Source organism: Plecotus auritus, assembly GCF_963455305.1.
Source record: "Plecotus auritus genome assembly, chromosome: 8".
Taxonomy (NCBI): Eukaryota; Metazoa; Chordata; class Mammalia; order Chiroptera; family Vespertilionidae; genus Plecotus; species Plecotus auritus.
The window spans coordinates 107,833,989-107,857,809 of NC_137782.1; the positions used below are offsets into that span (position 1 = coordinate 107,833,989).

The 23,821-nt window shown below is 42.5% G+C and overlaps 1 protein-coding gene across 4 annotated transcripts in view; it reads right to left on the reverse strand.

The window, feature by feature from the left end:
- The window catches only part of UXS1 (UDP-glucuronate decarboxylase 1), a 134,556-nt gene extending 119,257 nt beyond the window's left edge, over window positions 1-15,299 (reverse strand). Inside the window, exons 1-2 of one of the 4 annotated variants that reach the window (XM_080684075.1) lie at window positions 15,051-15,286; window positions 8,807-10,209 (exon numbers count right to left, since the gene is read on the reverse strand). In XM_080684075.1, coding sequence (XP_080540201.1) covers window positions 8,951-10,207 — 1,257 coding nt within the window. In that variant the 5' untranslated portion in view covers window positions 10,208-10,209; window positions 15,051-15,286 and the 3' untranslated portion in view covers window positions 8,807-8,950. Of the gene's footprint in view, window positions 1-8,806; window positions 10,210-15,050 lie in introns of those variants that run through there. The other 3 variants (XM_080684073.1, XM_080684074.1, XM_080684076.1) reach the window with 3 other exon arrangements.
- Window positions 15,300-23,821: the final 8,522 nt, after the last annotated feature.

Sequence of the window (23,821 nt, forward strand, 5' to 3'; positions counted from 1 at the left end):
TGTAAAGATGAAAAAAAAAAGATAATGACTCCTAAACTCCATTAAAATGTCAGAAAATAAACTTAGCTTTTATTCTTGTTATTTAAGGTATAAATCTATGTGGACAGGAAGAGGGGAATAAAATGTTGCTGGGAGATGAAAGAGGATTGCTGAAGGCAGAGGAATTAAGAGAATGAGAGACCGGTAGTGGGAAAGGCCAAGTTATACCTTAAAACAGCAATTTTCAACCCGTGAGCCACAAGACTTTTTTTAAATCATGCGATATCTGACTATTTAGTAGGAGGGTACTGACCTCTTTTCCCTTAAAATGTCTAATAAAAAAAAATGACAAAAGCCAATACAACAACAGCTGTCCAGTACAAATGAGTCAAAATTATACCTTTTTTCCCCATCAGATCTGCAAAATAATGTGATTTTTTTTGGTGTGCCACAGAATTTTAGTAATTAGTTTACATGTGCCATGAGAGGGAAAAGGTTGAGAATCGCTGCTTTGAAAGAGTTGAGAATGATCATGTCTGGTGCACTTGGACATGGGGTGACAATGCAGCTAAGGCAGAAAATTTAACTTCCAAATCTGTCTAAACTGCAACACTACTGCTTCGGCAGAAGGTAGGCATTTCCATCTCAGGAAAGGGCAGAATAGGAGGTCTCAGATGGGGAGCCCAAGTCCAACTGGACGGGGCTCCCACATTGCAGGCAGCCAGGCCTCCCTGTTCTGCAGGGCATGGGAGAGCCTCGTCACCACAGCTCAGAGGACAGTCCCATGGTACTCAGGTTGTGAGGCTCTGCCAGTTCTAGTGACACAGCTTACAGTCAAGGGGCAGCTCAGGGCTCCCCATCCGCCCGAGTCCTCAGCTCAAACACTAGCAGACGCCTGGCAAACCAGAAAGCTGAGGAAAGCCTGGAACAAGAAAGGGAGAAGCAACCTGGGAGAAACTCTTCAGTGAGAAGAAAACAGAACAAACAAAACTATCACAAAAAGAATACAACCACAAAGACATTTACTTTTTTAAAAAAACTAAGAGAAAACAAAGACATTTAATTTTTTAAAAAATTCAGAAAACATAAAAGAACTCTTATAAGTGAAAGACGATAGCAAAAATTTTAAATCACTAGAAGAGTTAGAATACAAAGTTAAGGAAGTTTCATAAAAACAGAGCAAAACTTTTTTAAAAGGAGGAAATTGGGGAGGGAATAATGGCGACGGAATAGACAGACTTGTTCCGAGCCTTGTCCCGGAGCAGAAAGAAAGAACAGCTGAGGGGCGCACGAGGAGTGTTTGTTGGCAAGTTGGGGGACAGCTGAACTCCAGAAGAAGGTGCGGGACTGCTAGACGGGGTTCCCCTGACCTGGCAGCTCCCACTGCGGCTGGGTCCCCTCCCGGAGCTGCGGGCTTGGACGCGGAGTCTGCACCATCTTGAACCGGAAAGTGGAGCTTATCGGAAGCCTGAGAATCCACAACTGCGGCACCCACTGAACAGCTGCGAGCCCCAGAACAACGCTCCCCAATTGGCGCAAACACACGGGTTCAGAGGAGCTCTACACTCCACCACGGAAAGGTCAGATTTCGACTGGGATAAGGTGAGGTCTCTGGTCCCAGCCGGAGAAAGGAACGCGCGTTTTGCGGGAGCTGGAGAACCAGGGAAGTCTGTGCCTAGAAAAATCCGTGGCTGTTGGGGCTGGCGTGATCTGTGAATGTGGAAGGGGGTCCTCAGAGCTGCTAACAGAAGGGCTCTCTAAAAAGCAACCCATTTTGATCTAACGTGCAGGGACACCCTAAGAATTTCAGGGGTGTGCCGGCTGCCTAGACTTACGCACAGCCCCGGAGTTCGCACACTTGGGCTTTTTCCTCTTCAAATCCTTGCTTCTGATTACTAAGCCCAATACATAGGATCACCCAGTTGGGGACACCCTGGGAGACTGAAGGGGAAAGTTGTTTTTCTGGAACCTGGGGATCGGAGCAGGGAGTGACCATCGGAGAGCCAGCTCTGAGGCAGCCCACTCCCACAAACCGGTAGTGAGTGCCACAGGGAAAGAAGGCTCTAACACTAGCTAGAGAGGCCGTAGATAGACCCGTAAGTCAATCCAGAAACACTGCCACCCAGGGGCTGAATCACAAATTGACTCTTGTGTAATCAAAAATAAAGGAATACGAGAAATTAAGACACACCGCCTGCTTAAAATCAGGACTGGCTTACAACACTGAAGAGCAGTGGAACGCAGGGAACTGCAATACTGTCCGGACTGAGAAACAGGCGTGCCAAACAGAACAACAGAGGAAGTGAATGACCTTCACTACTCCACATTTTATTTTTAATTTTTATTTTTTGCATCTTTTACTCAAGAAACTAATTTTTATTTCCTCACTTGATTTTACCTTTTTAATTATTACATTTTTATTTTCAATCCGTATTATTACTACTGCTATTTTATCTTTTTTTTTTTTCAGTGTCATTTTATTTTCTCTTCATTTTATTTTGGGATTACTGTTCTACATTCTATTTTTATCTTTCCTTTAGCATCGTTTTACTCTATCTCAACTCTACCTTTATGCCATCACTCTCTTCCTAACCTTCCCCTTTTCGGTGTCCTGTTTATCTTACCCCTTTCCTGCTTTAGATTTCCCTATTCTTTCTGTTTACCCCTTGTTAAAATTTCACCCTACTTACATATCTAATCTCCAATCCCCTGCTCCAAGTCCATACACACCTCTCTCTTCGCTGTCTTAACTATCCAAAAAATTGTTTTTCTCTCTGTCCTTTTGTTGTTGTTTGCTTGAATGTTGATTATATCTAATTTTTATGCATTTTTTGTGAGATTGTTTTGCTTATTCTTCTTTTGTTTATTTTTTTGTTTGTTTTGTGCTTCTGTTTTCCCTTGCCTCACTCAATATTAGTTGGTGTTGTAGTTTGTATTAATCCCCAGGTACTTGTTGCTGGCATTTGCTGGAATTAGTGATTGTTCTATTGGAGTTTTATCCCCATATATATAGTCTGTTCCCCTTTCTCTCTTAGTCTCTTTCTTGTCTCTCTTACTTTTTTTTTCCCTTTTCCCAATTTCATTTTGACACTCCTTTTTTTTCTTCTTCTTCCTTTCTTTATCCTATTCTTCTTTCTCTCCTATCCCCTAATTTGCCTTTCTCTGGTGGTCACCTTTATTGGAGGTTATTAATATCGTGAATACATTTCTGTTCAGTGCCTTGTGTGTTGTACCTGGTAGTGCTGTATTTTGTGCCTTTAAATCAACACAGGAGAGAGAGAACTACATAACCAGACACCCAGAGAAGAGAGACCATGGGGAGACAAAGAAACAGCCCGCATATGAAAGAAAAGCAGGCATCACCAGAAAAGGAAGTAAACGAAATGGAGGCAAGCAACCTTCCAGAAAAAAAATTCAGAGAAATGGTCATAAGGTGGCTGAAAAGAATGGAAGACAAATTCGACAATATGAGCAAGAACCAAGAGGAAATGAAGAAGAACCAAGAAGAAATGAAAAATGACATCGCTGCTGTAAAGAACTCAATAGAAAGCATCAAGAGTAGACTAGAAGAAGCAGAGGACCGCATCAGTGAGCTAGAAGACAAGATGGGAAAAAACACCCAAGTAGAGCAACTTCTAGAAAAAATTAAAAGGCAGGAGGAGAGCCTAAGGGAACTTTGGGACAACACGAAACAAAACAACATCCACATAATAGGGGTTCCAGAAGGAAAGGAAGCTGAGCAAGTAATAGAAAACATGTTTGAAGAAATAATGACAGAAAATTTCCCTGATATAGGGAAGAAAAAACCCACACAAATCCAAGAAGCTCACAGAGTCCCAAGCAAAATGAACCCCAAAAGACCGACACCAAGGCACATTATAATTAAATTGGCAAACACCAACGACAAAGTAAGAATCTTAAAAGCGGCAAGAGAGAGACAGAAAGTTACATACAAAGGAACCCCCATCAGAGTAGCGACTGATTTCTCAACAGAAGCTCATCAGGCCAGAAGGGAAAGGAATGAAATATACAAAGTCATGCAAAGGAAGGGTCTGAATCCAAGAATACTGTACCCAGCAAGGCTACCAATCAAAATTGAAGGTGAAATCAGGAGCTTCACAGACAAAAAAGGACTAAGGGAATTTATTACCATCAAACCAGCAATGCAAGAAATGCTAAAGGGTCTGCTGTAAAAAAGAAAAGAAAAGAAAAGAAATAGGAAGCGAAGAAGGAACGCAGGGGAAAAGAATAGGAACGGCAACAAATAAGTACCTATCAATAATAACTTTAAATGTAAATGGATTAAATGCCCCAATCAAAAGACATAGGGTAACGGATTGGATAAGAAAACACGACCCATATATCTGCTGTCTACAAGAAACCCACCTCAGAAAAAAAGACGCACACAGACTGAGGGTGAAGGGATGAAAAAAGATTTTCCAGGCAAATGGAACTGAAAAAAAAGCTGGGGTAGCAATACTTATATCTGACAAATTAGATCTCAAGTGAAGGACATAACAAGAGATAAGGAAGGCCACTTCATAATACTAAAGGGAGCAATCCAACAAGAAGAAATAACTCTGGTAAACATATATGCACACAATACAGGAGCACCCAATAACCAAACAAATAAAAAAACTCCTGGAGGATATCAAGGGAGAGACTGACAGCAATACAATCATAGTAGGAGACTTTAATACCCCACTATCACCATTGGAAAAATCCTCTAAACAAAAAATCAGCAAAGAAACATCAATCCTAAATGACTCACTAGACCAGATGGAATTAATTGACATCTTCAGAACATTTCACCCCAAAGTCACAAAATATACATTCTTCTCAAGTGCACATGGGTCATTTTCAAAGATAGACCATAGTTGGGACATAGGCAAAGTCTCTTCAAATTCAAGAAGATAGAAATCATATCAAGCATCTTCTCAGACCACAGTAGCATAAAACTGGAAATCAACTACAATAAAAACAACCCAAAGAAATCAAACACATGGAGACTAAACAGCATGCTATTAAACCATGACTGGGTTACCAGAGAGATCAAAGAAGAAATAAAAAACATCATGGCATCAAATGACAATGAAAACACTACAATCCAAAATCTATGGGACACAGCGAAAGCAGTCTTGAGAGGGAAGTTCATAGCTCTACAATCCTACTGCAAAAAACAAGAAACAATGGTAATAAATTACCTAACCCAACAACTCAAAGAGCTAGAAAAAGAGCAACAAAAAAACCCCAGTGTAAGCAGAAGGAAGGAAATAATAAAGATCAGAGCAGAGATAAACGACATAGAGACCAAAGAAACAATACAAAAGATCAACAAAACCAAGAGCTGGTTCTTTGAAAGGATAAACAAGACTGATGAACCTCTAGCCAGGCTCACCAAGAAGCAAAGAGAGAGGACCCAAATAAACAAAATCAGAAATGAAAGAGGTGAAATAACAACAGATCCTGCCGAAATACAAAGGATTGTTAAAAAATACTACGAACAACTGTATTCCAACAAACTGGACAACCTAGAGGAAATGGACATATTCCTAGAAAAATATAATCTTCCAAAACTCAATCAGAAAGAATCCAAACAGCTCAATATGCCAGTAACTATGGAAGAAATTGAAGCAGTCATCAAACAGCTTCCGGCAAACAAAAGCCCGGGGCCAGACGGCTTCACAGGAGAGTTTTACCAAACATTCAAGGAAGAACTAAAACCTATCCTCCTCAGACTATTCCAAAAAATTCAAGAGGAAGGAACACTTCCAAGCTCCTTCTATGAAGCCAGCATCACCCTAATACCAAAACCAGATAAAGACAACACAATGAAGGAGAATTACAGGCCAATATCCCTCATGAATGTAGATGCCAAAATCCTCAACAAAATTCTATCAAATCGGATCCAGCAGTACATCAGAAAGATAATACACCATGACCAAGTAGGGTTTATCCCAGGAATACAAGGATGGTACAATATCCGGAAATCAATAAATGTGATACATCACATAAACAAATTGAGAGATAACAATCACATAGTCATATCAATTGATGCAGAAAAAGCATTTGACAAAATCCAACACCCTTTCTTGATAAAAACTCTCAACAAGGTGGGAATAGAAGGATCATACCTAAACATAATAAAAGCTATATATGATAAACCCACAGTTAACATCATACTCAAAGGGCAAAAACTAACACCATTTCCCCTAAGAACAGGAACAAGACAGGAATGCCCACTCTCACCACTCCTGTTTGACATAGTACTGGAAGTATTAGCCATTGCAATTAGACAAGAAGAAGAAATAAAAGGCATCCAAATTGGAAAAGAAGAAGTAAAGCTGTCCTTATTTGCAGATGACATGATATTGTACATAAAAAACCTGAAAGACTCCATCAAAAAACTAACAGACTTAATATATGAATTCGGCAATGTAGCAGGATACAAAATTAACGCCAAGAAATCTATGGCATTTCTATACACCAACAGTGAACTTACAGAAAGAGAGACTAAAAAAGCAATCCCATTTTCCATCGCACCAAAAAAATTAAGATACTTAGGAATAAACCTAACCAAGGAGGTAAAAGACCTATATGCGGAAAACTACAAGACACTGAAAAAAGAGATAGAGGAAGATGTAAACAGATGGAAGAACATACCATGTTCATGGATTGGTAGAATCAACATCATTAAAATGTCCATACTACCCAAAGCAATTTATAGATTCAATGCACTCCCCATTAAAATAGCAACGGCATATTTCACAGACCTAGAAAGTACTCTCCAAAAATTCATCTGGAATAAAAAAAGACCCCGAATAGCCACAGCAATCCTGAGAAAGAAGAATAAAGTAGGAGGGATCTCAATACCAGATTTCAAGCTGTATTACAAAGCCACTGTCCTCAAAACAGCCTGGTACTGGCACAAGAAACAGACATATAGATCAATAGAAAATAGAGAATCCAGGTATCGACCCAAACCAATATGCGCAATTAATATTTGACAAAGGAGGCATGAGCATACAATGAAGTCAAAACAGTCTCTTCAATAAATGGTGTTGGGAAAATTGGACAGATACATGCAAAAAAATGAAACTAGATCACCAACTTGCACCATACACAAAAATAAACTCAAAATGGATACAGGACTTAAATATAAGACGGGAAACCATAAAAATACTAGAGGAATCCACAGGCAGCAAAATCTCAGACATATGCCAAAAGAACTTGTTCACTGATACTGCCCCTAGGGCAATGGAAGCCAAAGAGAAAATAAACAAATGGGACTACATCAAAATAAAAAGCTTTTGCACAGCAAAAGAAACCATCAACAAAACAACAAGAAACCCCACTGTATGGGAAAACATATTTGCAAATGTTATCACTGATAAAGGTTTAATCTCCAACATCTACAGGCAGCGTATACAACTTAATAAAAGGAAGATAAATGATCCAATAAAAAAATGGGCAACAGACCTAAATAGAATCTTTTCGAAAGAAGACAAAGGAAGGCCAAGAGACACATGAAAACATGCTCAAAGTCATTAATTATCTGAGAGATGCAAATGAAAACGACAATGCGGTACCATCTCACACCTGTCAGAATGGCTATCATCAACAAATCAACAAACGACATGTGTTGGCGAGGATGCGGATGTGCACTGCTGGTGGGAATGCAGACTGGTGCAGCCACTGTGGAGAACAGTATGGAGTTTCCTCAAAAAACTGGAAATGGAACTCCCATTTGACCCAGCAATCCTACTTCTAGGAATATATCCTAAGAAACTAGAAACACCAATCAGAAAGGATATATGCACCCCTATGTTCATAGCAGCACAATTTATAATAGCTAAGATCTGGAAACAGCCTAGGTGCCCGTCAGCAGATGACTGGATCAGAAAACTATGGTACATCTACACAATGGAATACTATACTGCCATAAAAAGAAGGAATTACTACCATTTGTAGGCACCTGGATGGAATTAGAGAACATTATGCTAAGTGAAATAAGCCAGGCAATGAAAGAAAAATGCCACATGATCTCACTCATTTGGGGATAATGAAAAACATTATAAACTGATGAACAAAAAGATAGTTACAGAGGCAGTAAAGCATCTAACAGACTGTCAAATTACAGCGGTAAGGTTAGGGAGAGGTGGGGGAAATAAGAAATCAACTGAAGGACTTATATGCATGCATATAAGAGTAACCAACGGATGCAAAACATTGGGGGGTGAGGGCATGTATGGGAGTGGGGTGGGGGGGGGCAATGGTAAGATATGTACACATATAATACCTTAATAAAAAATAAATAAATAAATAAATAAATAAATAAATAAATAAATAAATGGAGAAAATTGGAAATTAACGGACTAGACCAGGCAATTCTGCATCAGCACAATAACATCCCAGAAAGATAAAATGGAGGGAAGGAAATAGCCAGAGTAATTCAAGAAAACTTACAGATCTGAAGAATTTGAGTTTCTAGACTGCTCAAAGTACCAGCACCCTGTGCACAAGGTACCCCGGAGACCAGGGCAGGTCTGTCAGGGCAGGCCCTACCCAGCTGCTGCGACAAGCAGTCCAGGACCCTCAGAGGCTCAGAACAACAAGAGGGGTTCTTTGGGTTGATTTCACACTAAGGGAGTGGGGCAAGGGGCTCTGCACACAGCACTTTCACCTGGAACATCTTACCTACCGTGTTTCCCCGAAAATAAGACAGTGTCTTATATTAATTTTTGCCCCCAAAGACACGCTAGGTCTTATTTTCAGGGGATGTCCTATTTTTCCATGAAGAAGAATACGGTACACATTTATTGTTAAATGAAAATAAAGGAAATTTATTACCTGTATACGGTACAGTAGTACGGTAGTTGTCAACACAAACCAGACAAACTGTGAATCCTACAGTATCAAGAATTTACTCATTTATTCAATGACAATCATGTCATCATCTTCTGGAACATCATCATAACAATCCAATTCCTGAATTTCCTGGTGAATTTCTTGTGACTCCATTTCTTTCAGAATCAGTGGACCAAATCCCATGTTTAGCAATAGCACTGTCTTTAAATGAGTACTTCTTGTCAAGGTAGCCTGCTCTCAGTGCATTTACAATGCAACTGTCAGTGATTTTCTCCCATGAATTCTTCACCCAAGTCACAACTTCTTGCAGTTTAGGTTTCACAAAGTTTCCACGCTGATTTCTCTCCATTCTATTTTCAATGTAGTCATTAATTTCCATGCGCAAATTGTCTTCGAATGGCTTGTTTATTGCAATATCAAGAGTCTGGAGATAGGCCGTCATTCCTGCGGGAATCATTATCTGATCTATTTTTCTTTCGTGAAGAAATGTCTTCATGTCTTTAGTGTGGTGAGTGCTGGCTGCATCCCAGACTAGCAGACCTCTTTGGCTCCCTCGCATAACAAGCGGCAGCATTAAATCGACCCACTTCCTTATAACTGCTTGTGTGGCCCAGGCTTTTTCAGTTTCAGGAATAAAAACGCCCAAAACATGTTCAATCTTTTCCTTCTTGCCCTTAGAAATGATTAAAGGTGGGATTTTAGTGCCATCCAGACGAATTGCCAAAATACAGGAAACACGTGCACTTTCGTAAGCAGTGGAGGGAATGTAGGCTAAGGAGGCACCCCGCTGTTCAATTGTTGTTTGAGATGATTGGCCCATAAACACTGCAGTTTCATCCATAGCAATCATGTTGGAAAGATTGTATTTAGAGAAGTCAGCATCATCAATAAAGGACTTGAATGCAAGTGCTCGCTTAATAACTTGAGTATCTTCCAACCTAAACCATGTTGTAGATCTTCTTAAAGACAGTTCACCTCGCTGAAGGAAATTATCCAGCCAGTGTTGTGATGCTTTGAAGTCTTCGGGGGCTATGTCAAACTGTGGTGCCATTGCAAGGGCAAATTCTTGAATCTGAGCCCTATTCACAACCAAAGCCTTTGCTCTCCTGTCAACAACCCATTCACAGATCAGGTCTTCCAGCTCGGAAAATAATGGTTGCCGACATGATCCACACTTGCGCTTTTTAGCATTTCCCTTGTCCACTTGTTCAATGAGGTTACCATACTCTGCTCGCCATTTTCGGACCAGTCGGATACTCAACATCTTCTCTTTGCAGAAAGCAGTAAGATTTTGGCCCCAAGAGTCTTCCACGATTCCTTTCTTGTACTCTACGGAGTAGCTTTTTCTTTTTGCGCTCATTTCTAGGGGTAAAAAAAAAAGGAATTGGGGTATCAAGGTGGGGGGAGAGGGATCACTCAAAATGACACAGGGGGGATCAGAGGGGGGAATCAAAATGGCACAGGAGAATCAGAGGGGGATTACCATTTTAGTAACCCCTTTTGATCCTCCTGTGTCATTTTGATTGTCCCCTCTGATCCTCCTGTGTCATTTTAAGTGATCCCCCTCCCCCCACCTCTGTGCCACTAACACCTTCACCAGACATCCCCCCTACTCCTTTATCAGACATTTATCCCGTGGGGCCTACCTGGGGACTGTCACTGGGCTTGCTGGGGCCTGGATCTGGGCTGGAGCAGGGTCTGCCACTGACTGAGAACCTTCAGTCATCATGAAGGCGGCCGCGAGCATCAGGTAGTGTCACCAGAGACAGACCAGCACTCACCACCTTCGCGTCGTCCCGTCCGCTCTAATCCTCCTGTTCTTCTACACGCATCTGCGAAAGTCTCCTCCTCTCTCCCGCCCTGCGCTCACCGCTCACTCCGACCTCCACTCCGCCTCCACACAGCAGTGACGTCAGGACTCCAGGTAATGTCACTGGTTGCTAGACGCCAGTTGGGGCGGCCCTAGCGACCAGTTTACGATAAATTAATTTTCATTCTGAGACAGAGCCTGGGGCCTTATTTTCGGGGGATGCCTTATATTTCACTCAGAGGGAAACCTGTAAGTAGGTCTTATTTTTGGAGGATGTTTTATTTTCGGGGAAACACAGTAATAATAGACAAACATGTAAACTGACCATACCTCTGCTACACCCACAACCAATCAGAGTGAGTATGCAAATTAGAAGGCCAAAGATGGCCACCGCCCAGCTGCTCCAGGCATGGAGTGGCCAGGTGGGGCAGGACGCCTGCTATTGGGGGGGGGGATCTACAGAGGGGGGGGATCTATAGGAGCGGAGTGCCGCATTGAAGACAAGACTGCAGACTCCGGGAGTCTGCAGCGAAGAAGACGAAGAAGGCAGTCTCTGGCCGGAGCGAAGGCCTGGGTCCCGGTTGCCGGAGGAAAACCGGTACTGGAAGCCAAGGGAAGGAAGGCCTATTGCACAAATCTCTTCATGCAACAGGCCTCTAGTTAGTTTACAAGTGCCATGGAGAAACTTGCCTTCCCAACTTCTGGGCCCAGTAGTGAAGTGGGCACCACCCAGCCCTGGGCACGGTGATTACATGAAGCCACCAAACTCCAGGAGTGAGGAAAGGCCAAGGGTCAGAGATCTGGAAAAATGTGGTGATGGGCAAAAAGATCCTGCAATCCTCCAGAAAAACATGCAAATCCCACAGCAAGGGACTGGCCTGACACTCCTCATCAACACGAGAAACCCAGAAAGGAATGGAAGAATGCCTGTAAAATCCTGAAGGAACCCTTTCTAGAATTAAGTCTCCAAAAGCTCATCCTGAGCATATCTGTGAAGTAAGTGTGACATATGGAAAAGGAAGTCAGGAGAGAGGAAATGTGTGATGGGCAGAGCACGTCTGAAAGCTGGGGCCCTTTTTTAGGAAGAGGCCCTGCTGTTTCTGAGCATCCTGCAGGAAGATACAAGCAACCAACAAAGCGTTTGGAATTGAAGCAGCAGTAGCACCTCAAAAGCAAAGTAATTTTAAAAAGCACCAAAAACCATTAGCTCCAAGGAAATCAAAAAGTACAGCATGACTCACTATGAATGGCTTTCAGTCACACACATGAATGTTAAATGTTGATCTCCCCAAAATCCCAACACACATACATGGGGAAGGGGGGGCGGGGCCGTAACGAGCATGGGAGCACAGAAAAAGAAGGTAAACAATCACCTTTCAACCAAGAAAATCACAAGGTAATAAATATCTACAAATGAAAACTCAAGAGGGAGAGCATTCCATGGCACAAAGAGAAATACCAAAATAATCAGCTAGAAGCCAAGTGCTTGCCTCTGCGGAGGGGAAAGTAGTGGCAGGGAACTCTGTTTTGCCTAACGCCTGTAGAGGCTATTTGACTTTTTAAACTATGTGCATGTTTTAAAAAAAAAAAAAAGTAAAAAAAAAAAAAAGTAACTAGAGCTGAGTCTCTGCCAAGGGATCTACCTCGTAGGTGGGCCAGATTTTCAAACAGTCACACCTCAGAGCTCTTCCAATGACCTAATAGCACTGATCTAAATGCCACAAGGCTGAAAAATGCAAGACACACAATCCCCGTCCTCAAGTTCTGGTAAGTTATTAAGAAAACATAAGCCTGGAAAAGAACTCAAGTGCAATCAAGTGGGCATATGCTCACCATCCTGAGCATGGTAGAGAGTTATGTGGTAGCAAGAAGGGAGCCTGGGCCCCAGGAGGCACAAAGGATTGCGGGACGGGGAGGCAAAAGCCAGAAGAGGTGGAGTGAGAAAGATGAGTAGAACCTGAGAGAGGAACAGGGAGAGCATTTCTAGAAGGGAGCTGGCTAACAGGGACAACAATGTGTATAATTTGGGAGTATGGACAGTTTTGTCAACACAGGTGAGATTTTACTCATAATGGACTGATAAAATTATTAATAAGAAAAAGTGGACACTAAAAATCACAGAAGTCACTGTTAACTTAAGACATTTACAGTGTTCTTCAACACTATCAGGAGTTCTGTAATACTTTTCCTGCAAAGTGTCTCAGCTATACCACCCCAGCTCTTTAGTACCACTGCCTCTGCCCTCGTCTTAAACCCCTCACAGCTAAATTCACCCACTTCTTAAGCCGGCACAGGCCTCTCCCAGGTTTGCCTGCTCAGGCCATCTGGTGGGAAGCACATAGTTTAAAAAGTCAAATAGCCTCATCATTATTCTTCATTTTCACACGCCAAAGCCACTACCCTGTTTTACATTCCCAGAACACTCCCTGCTCTTGGCTGCCACAGGACCTCTGCACATGCTGTTCCTTCTGGAACACATTTCCTTCTTCACCTCCATATTCATCCCTACTTATCCTTCAATTCTCAGCTCAAGCCTCAATTCCTCAGTGAAACAAACACGCTTGATTGTTCAAACTCAAAAGTCTCTGCCATAAACTCTTACTCATTCCTCTCCTTCTACCAGTTTATATCTAATTTATGGCCATCTGACCTACTGAAGCTATTAGATATACAAATTTTCAGAACACACACCCAGACCTATAGAATCAGGAACTTGAAGAAGGAGGCAGCAAACTTCCTGACCACTCAGATGCACACTGGAATCTGAGACCCACTGCCCTAGACTCAATGCTTGCAAAGCCTGGGTGCTCTGCCCTCCTTAGTGACCCTTGGCACCAAGCACAGGAAGGAGTTGGTAGGATTCCCTGGTTGAATGAACGGTGGGTATCTTTCCAAGCCTCTCCTGGATCCCCTGCCCTATTAATTCTAAATTCCACTGTCTAACTTTGGAAACCCTCATAATCAACAGGAGCCTGTCGCAGACAGGCTCTAGGCCTCAGCTCCCCGGCCTTTCTAGGTTCAAAACTTGGCTCTCCATAGCTTATCATCTGTGTGACCATCCATGAATTTTCCTAATTTTTCTTGGCCTTAATTTCCTCACTTCTAAAATGGGAGTAATTATGTACCTACTTCCTAGTGCTGTTGAAATAATTAAATGAGACAATGAAAGAGACTCATGCCTGCACATACACGGTAAGCCCTAAGCAAATTTTGGTATTATTATTGTCAAAACAATAATTATGCAACTTTAAGTGTTCTTTCCCTTGGGTCCTAGTTTTCTTAAAATTGTCCACACACTTCCTCTCTGGCAAACTACTAATACCCTCCTTGCCTAGCAACCAAAAGCCCTTGCGGAGCGTCCTCAGCCCCACCTCCCGCCCAGCTGGGCTCCACTAGACAGGCTGGGTCTTCTCAATGCTCGACCTACGTCACTTTCTGGAGTCCCCTCTCACCTCCGGAACCAGAGCTTGGAAACTAGTTAGCAGGTGGTTTCATTTCAGTGTGTCTGGTGGCCAGGATTCAAACGAAACTCACACTGGGAGGGATTTCTGGCCCACTTTTGGAGCTTGATAAAGTACTAATAGCAACAATTAAAATATATTCCCACCGAACTGATCTTAAATTAAAAAACAAAAACGAAAAACGGTTTCAGCCTCTAAGAAGACACAGGGATCAACACCTGCCCTGTCTGGGGTGCGACCTTTAGTGATGACAGCGCGGAGAACCGCACACAAGGAAGCGCCTGCCCGCTGGGCCAGGGCGGCCAGGAGAGCACACCGCCGCGCCCCGGGAACCGCGCGCCCGCACACCTGGGAGCTGCCGCTGGCCGGCGGGGCCCGCAACACTTGGCTCCCCTACAGTTAAATGCTGAGTAATTTTCCTGTGGAGCAAACAGTCGTAGCGGGTCTATGCCAATGGCAACAGTATTTGTACCCTACTTAACCAACACGGCACGGCGGCGCATGTCCCCAGGGTGTCCCGGCGCGGCACGCTCCGGTATCGCCGGCAGTCCTTGGGGCGACGTGTACAGCAGTCCCGCGCGTCGGGGAGCGGAAATTAGGGGCAATGGGCTGGGGCCGGGGTGCGCGGGGCTGGCCAAGGAGGGCGGCCGCGCGAAGCCCCGGTCACTGCACTCCGGGGCAAGGGCCTCTCCGCCGGGCCTAACCGGTCGAGGGTCTTAGCCCAAGTTGGCTGGCTGCTTTGCCGCAAAAATGTAAAGAGCGAAAGTCCGAAGCCCCCGGAAAAGGGTGGAAGCAGGAAGGCAGGCCCCCCGGGGAGGGAGACCGGGCTGCAGGGCCACCCCCCGGGGCTGCACACAGCCCGCCGACCCTCGCCCGCCGCCGGGCGCCCAGGAATGAATGAGGCTTCCCCGCCGGCACCGGCGCTCACTCACAGGCGACGTAGGCGAGCAGCGCGATGCCCAGCAGCAGCTTCATCCTCCTGCGGTTGACGGCAGACACAAGGCGCAAGAGTGTCTTGCTCACCATCCCCAGGAGCCCGCCGGTCCAGGGCCCTCCCGCGGGGGCGCCTGCTGCACAATGCGCGGCGGCAACAGCGGCCCAGAGAGCCCTGCCCCCGGCCGCCCGCGAGGCCCCGCCTCCGCGCGCCGGGTTTCCTACTGGAAGAACCACTGCGCATGCGTGACTCCGCCCCCGCCCCCTCTCTCGCCCTCCCAACCTTCCACCCCGCCACCTCCTCTCCCCGCATGCGCACTGCGGCAGCTCCGCCTTGGTTTTCGAAGAATGTAGCTGGGAGGGGCGGGCGCGCATGCGCTTGCAGGCGTGTTTTCCCGGAGTGGCTGCTGGCGCGGGGACTGCAAAGGTGCGTCTCCAGTCTGACGGCGGCACTGTGGTCGCTAGGTTTCCGAACCCAACCCACCTGGTGGCACGCGGTGGGCAGTCAAAAGTTGCGATGAAAAGAAATATTTGTGCTAAATTTGGCCGTGTCTTTTTGAAGTTCTTTGAAGGCTTTCCCTAAGAAAGTTGACCAGTTCTCTGGGCTGTTTTGTTGGCTTTTTTAGTTACAGTAGCAGCAGAGAAAATGATTAATCTCTAAGACATTGTTGAAGTCAAAACCCTTTGAATTTTTCTGTGCTATGATCAACTAGATGTCTTTTAAAAAATAAAGGGTTTATTATTATTATAAAAAAGTAATTCTAGCCCTAGCTGGTTTGGCTCAGTGGATAGAGTGTCAGCTTGCGGACTGAAGGGTCCCTCCCAGGTTCCATTCCAGTCAAGGGCACATGCTGGAGTTGCGGGCTTAATCTCCAATAGGGGGCGTGCTGGAAACAGTCCATCAGTTATTCTCTCTCATCATTGATGTTTCCATCTCTCCCTCTCCCTTCCTCTCTGAAATCAATAAAAATCTATTTTTTTAGAAAAGTAATATTAGTGGTGTAATTAGGACAAACCAGGGAAAGGACAGGATGAAATCACGCTGAATCTGCCTAAAGAAAAATGCTGGCATGTCATAATGTCATCCCAATTTGTTGAATGTGTATATTTTAACATAATTAGGGGTGCATTATGGTGGTGGAGTGATTGCATATGTGGGACCTGAATTTATTTCTTCGATAAGCACTTACTGAATTCCAATTTCAAGCACGGAGGTGTGTCAAGGGATACAGATACCATTATCAGATCCACAGAAACACTGCTCACATAAGAGAGAAAAGATGGTACCCACAGATCTCTGTTGTCAAGAGAAACCCCCAAGAAAATATTGGGGAGCTGCTGACTAGACGTGCTGATCTTCAGCTACAGAGAAAAACCAAAGCCAGCAATGTCGCTGGCCTCTGAGCACCGGGCCCCTTTCCTAAACTTAACAACCTAAAGCCCTTGAACTTTATTTAAAATGTCAGATTGAAGTGGTAAGCAGATTCCAAGCATATTAGGTATCTATTAATTCAAGAAGGCCAGAAATTGTGAAATACATGCTATTTCTGTACAAAACTCCTTAAAACCCAGCATTCCTAGTTGAGTGCTTTTCCTGCCATCACACACTGTTGCCAACTCCTCCTGCCCCACTGGACCAAGTATATGGAAATACCATCAGCAGCTGCAGTTAGAAATATTGCTGCTGTCATTATTGCCACCTAGAAAACTGTCGGTGGCTCAAGACCCTGATTTTCAGTCAACCAAAGCCAGAATTACGTAGTTGGCAATAGTAATTGTGCACCTGTGGCTGTGAGAACACAGGAGGGAAAGACTGTGCCAAGAAGGCCCTCCAGGCTCATCAGGGAAACCGTGGGCTAAGGCAAGTCCAACCTTGGTGCTCCTCTCTTTTCTCTTCTTTCAACCAGCCCACCCCTCCTCATCATCAGGTTCTGGACTCTCATCCACCCCATCCTGAGCTTGCTGTCTACTTTATTCTCTCCAATATTTCCCAGCAATTTCTAGTCACAAGGCACTGTTCTTGATAGTTGAAGTCATTAAAAAATGAATCATAATATGACTCCTCTTCTATCTTGTAAAAAGCCTAAGAAAAGTAGAAAATGAGCATTTATTAAACTTCTACCGTGTGCCAGGACCTGTTATGTGGGATGCCTTCACATGGATCTTATTTAATTCTGAAACAGCTGCGGGGCCCTGTCTAGAGTACACCCGATGCTCAAAGCCAATTAGAGTGTGAAGGCCCTAAGGCCCTATTCAGAGTAAACCAGATGTTCAAGGCCACTCTGAGCGTGCATGCTCATGGGACTTCCTTTGCTTTCTCCTACACAGATACTGACAATCCTATGTATGTTTTCTGGCTATTGATGGCTTATCCCTATCTGTTTGTATTTTGAAGTTCATAAGGATACGTTGTTTCCTAGTTTTGTTGTAAATGTTTTCTAGGAATTTCTTATTTAGATATATTAGATATTTTGATTTTTATGGGAAGATTTGGAAAGATCTTAAAACTGTGCTGCTATGGTGCTAACATTCCATGTCTATCCCAAGTGTGTGTGTGTGTGTGTGTGTGTGTGCACACTCCAATTATTTTTAAAAACAAATTTACTGATATATAATTCACATACTATAAAATTTACCTATTTGAAGTATATAACTTAGTGGTGTTTAGTATATTCACAGACATTGCAATCATAACAACAGTCAATTTTGAAACATTTTCTTTTTTTGTTTCTTCCTTGTTCAGTTGTATCTTTCTAGAAATTCATCCATTTTTTCTAGGTTGTCCAATTTGTTGGCATATAATTGATCATAGTATCCCTAATATCTTTTATATTACTGTAATGTTGGTAGTAACTTCTTTTTCATTTCTGATTTTATTTATTTGGGATCTCTTCCTTTATTTTATTTTATTTTTTGATGCGTCTGGCTAAAGGTTTGTGAATTTTGTTTATCCTTCCATTGAAGCAGCTCTTAGTTTTATTGATTTTCTTATTTGTTTTTTTAAGTCTCTGTTTTGTTCATTTTCACTCTGATCTATATTATTTCCTGCCTCCTACTTACTTTGGATTTTGTTTGTTCTTCTCTTTCTAGTTTCTTCATGCACAAAGTTATGTTGTTTATTTTGGATTCTTTTTTTTTTTTTTCTTGAGGTAGACCTGTATAGCTATGAACTTCAATATTAGAACTGATTTTGCTACATCCCATAGGCTTTGGAAAGTTGTGTTTTCATTTTAATTGGTTCAAGGTATTTTTTATTTCCTCTTTGATTCATTGGTTATTTAGTAGCATGTTATTTAGTCTCCATGTGTTTGTTTTTTCCAGTTTTTTTCTTGTGGTTGATTTCTTGTTTCATACAGTTGTGATTAGAAAAGATGCTTGACAAAAACTATATACAGGTGCTAAAAATAAAGCCTCTTTTGCAACCCAGAACTCATTGTATGAGTTTTGATACATATAAGAAGGAACATGATAAAAAAAAATAAAATAAATAAAAAAAAAAGAAAAGATGCTTGATAAGATTTCAGTCTTCTTGGATTTATTGAGACTTGTTTTGTGGCTAATGTGTGATAAGTCTGGAAGAGTATTCTATATGCACTTGAAAATAATGTGTATTCTGAAGTTTTTAAATGAAATGTTCTATATCTATTAAGTTGATCTGATATTATGTGATGTTTAAGACCATTTTTTTCTTATTGATTCTGTTTATATGACCTATCCATTGATGTAGCTGGTGTATTAAAGTCCCCTCTTATTATTGTAAAACTGTCCATTTCTTCCTTTATGTTTATTAATATTTGCTTTATATAGTTAGGTGCTCCTATGTTGGGCACATAGATATTTAAAATTGTGTTTTCATCTTGGATTGAGCCCTTTATTATTATGTAACTAGAGGTCTGGTGCATGAAATGGGTGCACTGGGGAGGGGGGCGAATCCCTCAGCCCGGCCTGCGTCCTCTCCCAATCCAGGACCCTATAGGGGATGTTGGGCCTAAACTGACAGTCGGACGTCCCTCTCGCAGTCCTGGACGCTGTATGCACCAGTGACCTTACTTTTCATACAGGTGAAAGGCATCTTGCTGTTGTATGGGCAGCTACATTTTTTCCCCCTGATTATAAAAAGTAGTACATAGCATGATCCTTCTGAGGCAATAGTACCATTTTCCCCATCTTATGGGTGGAAAAACTGAAGCAGAGAGAAGTAATTGGCTTTGTCACACAGTTACAAAATGTGCAAGCCAGAGTCTATGCATGTCACCGCTGCATTATCCTGTTTTTTCAGTGTTAGAGTACCCTTGCCAGGTTTTAATTTTTAAATCTAAGAGACTGTTCCCAATATATAGGGTAGAGTCTCTAGGCCTGGCTGGCAATCAGGGCCATCTGTGGGGCAACCAGCGGAAGAGGCGATTGGGGGCCCCCCACTGGCACCCACCTTGGCTGGCAGCCTCGTGCTGCCCACTGGCTAGCCTGGTCCCCACTTTTGCTAGTCACTTCCCTGTTGGGGGCAGATGCTCCTGCATTGAGCATCTGCCCCCTGGTGGTCAGTGCGCATCATAGCGACCAGTCGTACTGCAGTTGGTTCCAGTGTTAGGTTGATTTGCATATTAGGGTTTTATTATATAGAATGCTTTTCTTTGTTTCTTTTTCCAGACTTTGTTTCAAAATATTTTTTTTCTTTTTTAATCCTCACCCGAAGATATTTTTCCATTGATTTTTAGAGAGAATGGAAGAGAGAGAGAAAGACTGATGTGAGAAAAACACATCGCTGGGTTGCCTGCAGCACGTGCCCCTCCCAGGGCCCAGGCTGGGGAGGACCCTGCAACCGAGGTACTTGCCCTTGATGGGAATTGAACCTGGACCCTTCAGTCCACAGGCCAACACTCTATCCACTGAGCCAAATCAGCGAGGGCCAAAATCTATTTTCTTTGACATGGGTGTTGCTCGCCCAGCTATCTTTTTGTTTGTATTTGCATGGAATACCTTTTACTTAATCCCTTCACTTTCAATTTGTGCATGTGTTTCAATGGGAAGTGAGTCTGTTGTAGGCAGCATTTAGATGGGTCTTGTTCTTTATTTTATCTATTCAGCCATGCTATGTCTTTTGATTGGAGCACTTAGTCCATTTTCATGTAAAGTAATTATGGATAGGTGTGTACTTACTGACATTTTGTTTTGCTTGTTTTTATAGTTCTTCCCTGCTCCTTTCTTCTTCTCTTGGTCTCTTTCCTAGTTTCCTTTAGTGTTATGTTTGGGGGTTTTTCTCTTTATTTTTGGTAGATATTTGGTTTGTGGTTACCATGAGGTTCATACATGTCCATCTATATCTATAGCAGTCTTTTTTAAGCTAATAGATGTTTACGTTCAAACACATTACAGTTTTACTCCAGAATTTGTTTTTGATGTCATATTTTAGATCTTTTTTTTGTGTATCCTCTATTTATTACAGTTATAGTTAATTTTACTGATTTTTCTTTTAACCTTAATAGTAGCTTTTTAAGTGGATGATTTGCTGTGTTTGTTACATATGTGCCTTTACCTATGATAATATTTTTCTTTTATGTACTTTCTTATTTCTAGTTATGGCCTTTTCTTTTCTGCTGAAGGAAGATCCTTTGATGTTTCTTGTAAAGCCAGTTTGGTGGTGCTGAACTTCTTTAGTTTTTCTTTATTTGGGAAACTCTTTATCTCTCCTTCAATTCTGAATGATAATCTTTCTGGATAGATTATTCCTTTCTTTTATGTCTTGTTGGCTTCTTTAGATTTATCTTATTTGGAACTCCATGTGCATCCTAGACCTGGATGTCTGTTTTCTTACCTAGATTAGGTAAATTTTCAGCCACAGTTCTTCAAATAAAGTTTTTTTTCTTGTTTTGCTTTCTTTTCTTTTGGGGATCCTTCTGATGTTGATGTTAGTGCAATTGTTGTTGTCCCAGTGGTCTCTTAAACTATTCTTCATTTATTTATTGCTATTCTAATTGGGTGATTTCTACTATCCCATCTTTCAAGTCGCTAATCCATTCATCTGTATTAGCTAATTGCTGTTGATTCCTTCTAATTTTTTTCACTTCAATTATTGTATTCATCATCTCTAATAGGTTCTTTTCTCTCAGTAATTCAAAAGATTGGGGATATAAATATTGGAGATTTAAATTTTTTAAGATTTAAATTTATTGGGGTGACATTGGCTAATAAAATTATATAGGTTTTAGGTGTACAATTCTATAGTACATCAATTGTATATTGTATTGTGTGTTTACCACCCCAAGTCAAGTTCTCCTTCCATCACCACTTATCCCCCCACACCCTCTTCTACCTCTTCCTCTAATTGGTTCTTTACTATATTTTCTCTTTGTTGAAATTATCTCTGAGTTCCTCTATTCTACTCTTAACTTTGTTGAGCATACTTATGACAACTTCTTTGTAGTCTTTATCAGGCAAATTACTTATCTCCATTTCTTTAGGGTTTTTCTCTGGTTCTTCTTGTTCCTTCATTTATAATGTATTCCTCTGTCTTATCATTTTGCTTGACTTTCTGTGTTTGTTCCTAACAATTAGATATGATAGCTATCTCTCCTGATCTTGAAGAAGTGGCCTTGTGAAGAAGTAACCTCTACATAGACTGTGTGCTGGGTGGTTTTGACTGGCTGTTTGGAGTTGGGGTGGGTGCATACAAATCCTGGGGTGCTAACTGGCCAGGAGGAGTGGGCTCAGGTGGTATATAGCCTAGTTTCTGCACACTGCTGTGCCCTGTGGTCCTGCCAGAGCAAGCCACAGAGGGTGCAGCCATTTGTGTACATGTGCTTGGCAGTGCTCTGTTGACTCATTTGGTTGGAGTGTTGACAGGGCAGCACAGCCCAGGGTATGTACTACAGTGCCTTTTTAGTCTCACTAGTGTGAGCTCTGGGTGGGGTTGCTAGGAATGCTCTGTAGTGGCCTTGCAGATTGGCCCCAGCACCTGGGTAAAGCTCTCGCCCATGCTATCTTGGTGGAGAGGGAACATAAACAATGGTGCTCGCCAGCACCTCCAATCCTGGAGAGTCCCCTCAGATCATGGAGAGCTCTTGAAGTTCCCAAACTTCTCTATGCAGTCTCTCTCTCATTTGTTGTGCAGAAGCTGTTCATTTGGCCTTCAGTTGTCTCTCAGGAGGATTGCTCTAAATGTAGGGAATATTCAGAGCCGCCTTGGATCCACCTCTAGAACATTTTTATTACTCCAAAAAGAAATCTCCTGTCCTCCACCTACCATCTCCCTAGACAAACACTAGTCTGTGTTTCTGTAGATTTCCTTGTTATGGATATTTCATATGAATGACGTAATACAATATGTGGTCTGCTCTGACTAGCTTTTTGTATTTAGCAAAATGTTCTCCAGGTTCATCCATATTGTAGCATGGGTCAATACTTTTTTTTATGGTAGAATAATATTTTATTATATGGCTATATTACATTTTGTTTATTCATTCATCAGTTGATAGATATTTGGGTGATTTCTAGCTTTTTCCTATTATGAAAAATAGAGCTATAAACATTTGTGTACAAGTTTTTCATTTCTCTTCATTATGGTCCTAGTTCTATATACAGAGGAGTGGAGTTGCTAGGTCAAATGTTAACTTTATATTTAATCCTTTAAGGAGCTACCAAGTTTTTCCAAAATGATTATACCATTTTATATCCACCAGCACTCTGTGGGGAGTCCAATTTCTCCACATTTTTGTTAACACTTATTATCTAACTTTTTTATTCTAGTCATTCTGGGTGTGAAGTGATAGCTCATTGTTGTTTTGATTTACATCTGATGACTAATGATGGTAAGCATTTTTTCATGTTCTCATTGGCCATTTCTATATCCTATATAATAAAGAGGGAATATGCTAATTGACCCTCATGCCATCATAAAGATGGTAGCACCCACAGCCAATAAGGAGGGAATATGCTAATTGACTGTCCCACCCTCAAAGATGGCGGCGCCCACAGCCAATAAGGAGAGAATATGCTAATTGACTTCCCTGCACTCAAAGATGGCAGTGCCCACAGCCACAAGATGATGGCGCCAAGTCCCCTCAGCCCTGCCAGGGCGGCAGGCACCTGCCTCCAGAGTCCTTCAGTCCCCTCAGCCCCCCAGCCACCCAGGGCCAGCCCGAGGTGCAAGCAAGCCTCGGATGGTGGCTGCCCAGCTGCCCAGGGCCGCCCGAGGCTCAGGTAACCAGGGCTGGCTGAGACTTGCGCTGCTGGCAGTGGCAGCAGAAGAGGTGTGATGGGGTGTCGCCTTCCCCTGATCTCCGGGTTGCCTCCTGCCCCTGAGGGCTCCCTGACTGTGAGAGGGGGCAGGTAAGGCTGAGTGATGCCCCCCTCCAGTGCATGAATTTTCATGCACCGAACCTCTAGTCTTTTTTGATAAATCTTTATTCAGACCCTTTGTCCATTTATTAATTGAGTTATTTGCTTTTTATTATTGAGTTGTAAATATTTTAATATATTCTGGGTAAAAATATTCTTTCTTTTTTAAGGTGTTTTTATTGATTGTAGAGTGAAAGGAAGGGAGAGGGAGAGAAAGAGAGAAACATCAATAGACTACCTCCTCCACACACTGCCTATTGGGGATCAGGCCCACAATTGGGGCATGTGTTCTGACCAGAAATCGAACTGGTGACCTCTCAGTATATGGAATGCCATTCAATCAACTGAGCCATACAAGCCAGGGATGGATACAGATTTCTTATTCAATGTATGATTTGCAAATATTTTCTCCCATTCAGGGAGTTGTCTTTTCACT